General features: G+C 59.7%; 1 protein-coding gene across 1 annotated transcript in view; it reads left to right on the top strand.

Annotated features, from left to right (window-relative positions):
* Positions 1 to 2,829, top strand: part of PPM1J (protein phosphatase, Mg2+/Mn2+ dependent, 1J) — a gene marked incomplete at its 5' end in the record, with an annotated part of 6,358 nt that extends 3,529 nt beyond the window's left edge. Inside the window, 5 exons of the mRNA XM_009705286.1 lie at positions 1,376 to 1,494; positions 1,726 to 1,789; positions 1,959 to 2,066; positions 2,218 to 2,369; positions 2,682 to 2,829. Of these exons, the coding sequence (XP_009703588.1) occupies positions 1,376 to 1,494; positions 1,726 to 1,789; positions 1,959 to 2,066; positions 2,218 to 2,369; positions 2,682 to 2,829 (591 nt within the window). The remainder of the gene's footprint in view (positions 1 to 1,375; positions 1,495 to 1,725; positions 1,790 to 1,958; positions 2,067 to 2,217; positions 2,370 to 2,681) is intronic.
* Positions 2,830 to 4,779: the final 1,950 nt, after the last annotated feature.

Here is a 4,779-nt window from a genome sequence, read left to right on the forward strand (position 1 = left end):
GGCGGGGGGCGCTGTGCGGGCGAGCCTGGCCTGGCCAGGACCTGGGGATCCTGGGCTCTCAGCTTGGGGCCGGTTTGGTACAGTTGCATGGGGCCAGTTCGGTCCATCTTGTCCTGCTCCTGCCTGGGGAACCGGGGCCAGGCACCCTGACACCGCTGCTGCAGGAGCACCGGGCTGGCTTGCGCAGTGACCGGGAGGAGCACGGCCCCGCTCCCTCCACCGGGCGGGATACCCTGCACCGGCCAAGGAGCGCCAGCCAAGGAGCCGCAGCGCTCGCACCGAGTCCTAGTTTCTTCCCTGGCTGCTCCCTGGGGAGGCGGGGAGCTGACGTGTGCCAGCGGGTTTCTAGCTTTCTTCCTGCAAGCTGCCTCTCCTGCCTGGCCTGGACAAACCCCCCTGTGCCACACAGGGAGACTTTTTAAGGTTATAAAGACCTCTCTGATGGCAGCACAGAGGAGGAGGTGTTTGTGTTGGAGGAGATCTTGCTGGGTGCGATTTCCTGGCTTGCAATGTACTTGGAAAAACACTGAGGCATTTTTTCTTGAATCTATTTTTGAATGACCGAGAGGAGGACACCGCTGTGAGCGGGATCCTCTCCAGCTGGCTGTGATGGGCAAGGCGCAGGCAGGGGGCCAGGCGCACGCTTGCTCACTGCACGGTGCCCAGGCTGTGGTCAGGGCCCCCTCAGAGCGGGACGGGGCTCTCCGTGCCTCTGCACCGAACCCTCCCATGTTCCCAAGGGCTCTCCTCCTTTCTTTCAGCTCTTTCTTCGTCCATCTGCATTTTCCAACGCTGCCCCTGTTCGCAGTCCCCTGCACGCTGTGCTCCAGGAGGCTCTGGGGCTGCCCGGGGAAGGGGCTCTGTGCTGCTTCTCGTCCCTCATCACAGCCGCAGCCGGGACACGGTTTCTGAAAAGGCCCATCGGCTCTTCTCCCTGGGCGAGTGCCGTGCCCTGTGCTGAGCCTGGGGTCGCAGGAGGTTTGCGGCTCTGACTCCTCCTGGGCAAATTCCAGCTTCTCCTGGAATTTGCTGGGTTTTGATCCCTTTTGGAGATCCTTATTCCCAAAACTCTCCATGCAAAAGCTTCACCTTCTTGCTGGGTGTTGGCATGGCTGTCCCCAGCTCTTGTCTCCGCTCTGAGCGTAGCACAGACGGGTGGTTTGAAGCCGCTTTACCACCGCCTGTTTGAGTTGCAGCAGAGCAGCTGATGTTATCCCCATCACAAAGTGCCATAGCCGAGGTCCCGGCAGGCTGGCGGGTCCTGTGCCGCGGTGCCTGGTGAGGTGCTGCGGGCAGTGCCAGCTGGCGGGGCAGGTGCTGCTGTGCGGATCCCACTTTCCTGGCCCTGTGGCTGAGCCACCGCTTCATCCCGCAGGCGTTCCTGAGGCCCGAGCTGCTGGGGAAGGAGTTCACCCACCTGGAGTTCCCCCGCAGGATCCAGCCCAAGGAGCTGGGGAAGAAGATGCTGTACAGAGACCAAAACATGAATGGCTGGTAACCCCCCAACCCGGCTGGCAGGCTCTGTGCCGAGGGGCGGCACTGGGGTCCCACTGCGTGTGACCGCCCGGCTCCAGCATCCCTTCCCACAGGGCGGGGGGCTGTGGCACGCTGGGTACCAGAGTCTTGAAGGGGCCTTGTCCCAGGGGATGCTGTGTCCCGAGTGGGATGGGGAGGTGCTGGAAGCCTCCACCTGCTGACATGTTGTCTCTGGGTTATTTTAACCAGGGCTTACAAAAAGATAGAAGAGGATGACCTGAAGTTTCCGCTTATCTATGGGGAAGGCAAAAAGGTGAAGTGCTGTGGCAGGAGCTGTGTGGGGGTCACCTCCTGCCTGCCCTTGCTGAATGAGGGGTTTCCAGCCTGTTTTTGTTAGTGCTGTGACTGCTGCCATTCTCAGCTGGGAATGGAGGTGGAGATGAAGCCGCTTAAAGTTTTCTTTCGATTTCGCTGTTCTCCAGGCTCGAGTGATGGCCACAATTGGGGTCACGCGGGGCCTGGGAGACCACGACCTCAGGGTGTTCAGCTCCAACATCCAGATCAAGCCTTTCCTGTCCTGCTTCCCGGAGGTGAGCCTGGCTGCCAGCCACTCCATGCCCAGGGGTTTCTGCAACAGCCAGAGCTGGTTGGGGTGACCAGATCCGTGGTGCGCTCAGTGCAGCGGGAGCCTCCTCTGCCTCTCTGCCCCTCACCCTTGTGTCTTGCCCCATTGCTTGCCAGGTCAAGGTTTACGACCTCACGCAGTACGAGCACTGCCCTGATGATGTTCTGGTCTTGGGCACTGACGGGCTCTGGGATGTCACCAATGACAAAGAGGTGGCTGGCGTGGTGATGGAGGTGCTGACGAGCTACGAGCCCAACGACCCATGCAGGTGAGCTGCAAGTGGGCAGGGGGATGAGCCTGTCCTGCACTTTAACACGTGCCCTCGGCCTTGCTCCTTGGAGCCGTGTCATGGCCGTGCCTCCGTCTGGCCTGGGTGCTGGTGCTGTTGCTCCGCAGCATGCAGTGCTCCCCTGGATGTGAGTATCTGAGCTCGGATCTCGCCTCTCCAAGGGACCCTTTCCTGCACTGGTAGCTCCTCTGGCTTCTCAGTCCTTGCCAGGGACTGCAGGATGCTGCATCAGGGAGCCTGCAGGGTCTGGGGCTGCTGCTGAGCTGTGCTGTGCTGTGCTGTGCCCCCCAGGTACACCATGGTGGCCCAGGAGCTGGTGGTGCGGTCCCGGGGGGTGCTGAAGGAGCGGGGCTGGCGGCTGGCCAACGACAAGCTGGGCTCCGGCGATGACATCTCTGTCTTTGTGATCCCTCTGGGCGGCCCGGGCAACTACACGTGATGCCCAATGGCCCTGGGGCAGCGGGGCTCGCCTTGCCTGGATGGAGATGAGCGGGACACTGGTACTGCCTTGGGGCCACCTCTCCCCCAAGCACTTGTTCCCTGAGCCAACTGTGAGAAGAGTAAGAAACCTGGAGCCTCTGTCTGTGCCCCGGCCCAGAGCATCCCCCTCCACCTACTGCATCCCAGCCCTGAGTGGAGATGGAAAGTCCTTGGACAGAGCAGGGACTGGGGTCAGATGTTTTTCGTGCTGCCACTTTCTTGATTGCTGTGAAAAGCCTAAAGGCTCCCTGGCTTCTCGGTGCATCCTTTGCACCTCTCCCTGGGCCTGGGCACGCTGGTTCCAGCAGCGTGCAGCGGCTGGCACTCGTACCTGGAGAAGCGTGCGCCTGCTGCTGCAATCATCTCCTCTCCCCCTGCCCTGTGACACCTGCACCAGTAACACTGAAGCTGCTGTCGGGGCTGGCGCTGGGGCTAGGACGGGCCGTGCCTGGGACGAAGCCCCGCCGGCAGCACGGCAAACGTAGCCCGGCAGAAGTCCAGTTGTGGGTGGTGTGGTGGTGGGCGAGCCCCACAACTGATATCCCAGCTTTGTGCTTGCTCTTTCCAGCCTCTCATGCCTTTGTCCCAGCCACGTACCTCGTCTTAGTCTCCAGTTTGGGAGGACGGGCAGTGCTTGGTCACTGCGGCACACCGACAGCCCCTGGGAAGGAATGAGCTATTGCACTTGCACTGGCTGTGCCACGGGTTCTGCCCCCACCCCTCTTCATGCCTTGGATCACTGCTGTGTTTCTGGAGCCAGTTATTGTTAACTGGAGAGCTGAGCTGGAAAGTGTCTAAATCCTTTCTTGGTGTGGGGAGTCTGTGAATATACGTCTATTTCTGAGCGGTTCTAAGTTGGCCACTGCTGAGCAGCAGTTGCACACAGAGCAGCCCTGTTCAGCCAAGCTTAACAGCTTAAATGTGCTGCATGGATCTGCTTAGCTGGGGGCTGGAAACCGACAGTAAAAGCAGCTTGGTTGTGACTGGGGGGGAGGAAGAGAACTCCCTCCTTTTTCTTAATAATCTCAAAGCTGGTGCTGAGCAGAGCTGTAGCAGCAGTTGATCTCTGCACAGGATCTTATTTTGCATCACACATACCTCTGACCTGGAGGATGCATCTCCTGGGCCTCTGCAGAGCGTTGAATCCTCCCAAAACATGAGGGACGGTCCCATCCTGGCAGTGCGGTGATGGGGAGAGATGAGCCACGGTCCCTTGTTTTGGAAAGGCTCTGTGGGACCAGTAGTTTGTGTCCTGCTGTCGCTGGGTGCAGCCAGCTCTTGTCAAGTGTCACCTCTGATGAATGGTGTTTGTCTCTTGTAATCAGTGAGCTGTAAATAAACTGGGTGCACTTAATGGGAAGTGAAAGTTATCCAGCAAGATTTTAACCTATTGGCATCTGCGCTGAAGGGAGCAGGGAGTGATACTGGGGCCGGGAGCGTGTCCTTGCATAGCACTGTGTGTTTAAATAAAGGTTTTGCCACTCGCAATCCCACTTCAAAGTCTTTCTTGCAGAGCCTCTGCAAAGAAGGCTTACCTAAAGGCCAATTAGCTCTGATTAATTTATGTAGGCGGGCTTGGTAGCAAATAGGCACAGGCAGAGCAATGTGAGCTGCTGTCCTTCTGCCCTTGGCGCTGGTTAGACCCCACGGAGTATCCGTCCATCCCTCCCTCGCCCACGGGGAGTGGGAACTGTGGCCATGCTGCCTGGGGGCTGATGGCTGGGTTTGCCTGGGGGGCAGCGGCGATGGCCAGCCTGGTGGGGAAGGGTTGCAGTAACCCAAAATGGGACCTGGCTGGTGAGCGCTGCAATGGGCTCGGATAAGGATTGAAAACCAGCAGGCACCAGCCTGGCCCCCCCCCGGCTGCTCCCTGCCACAGGCAGCACCCAGACGCCGACAGGGAGGCGGG

Source organism: Cariama cristata, unplaced genomic scaffold (assembly GCF_000690535.1).
Source record: "Cariama cristata isolate BGI_N322 unplaced genomic scaffold, ASM69053v1 scaffold22818, whole genome shotgun sequence".
NCBI classification, from domain to species: domain Eukaryota; kingdom Metazoa; phylum Chordata; class Aves; order Cariamiformes; family Cariamidae; genus Cariama; species Cariama cristata.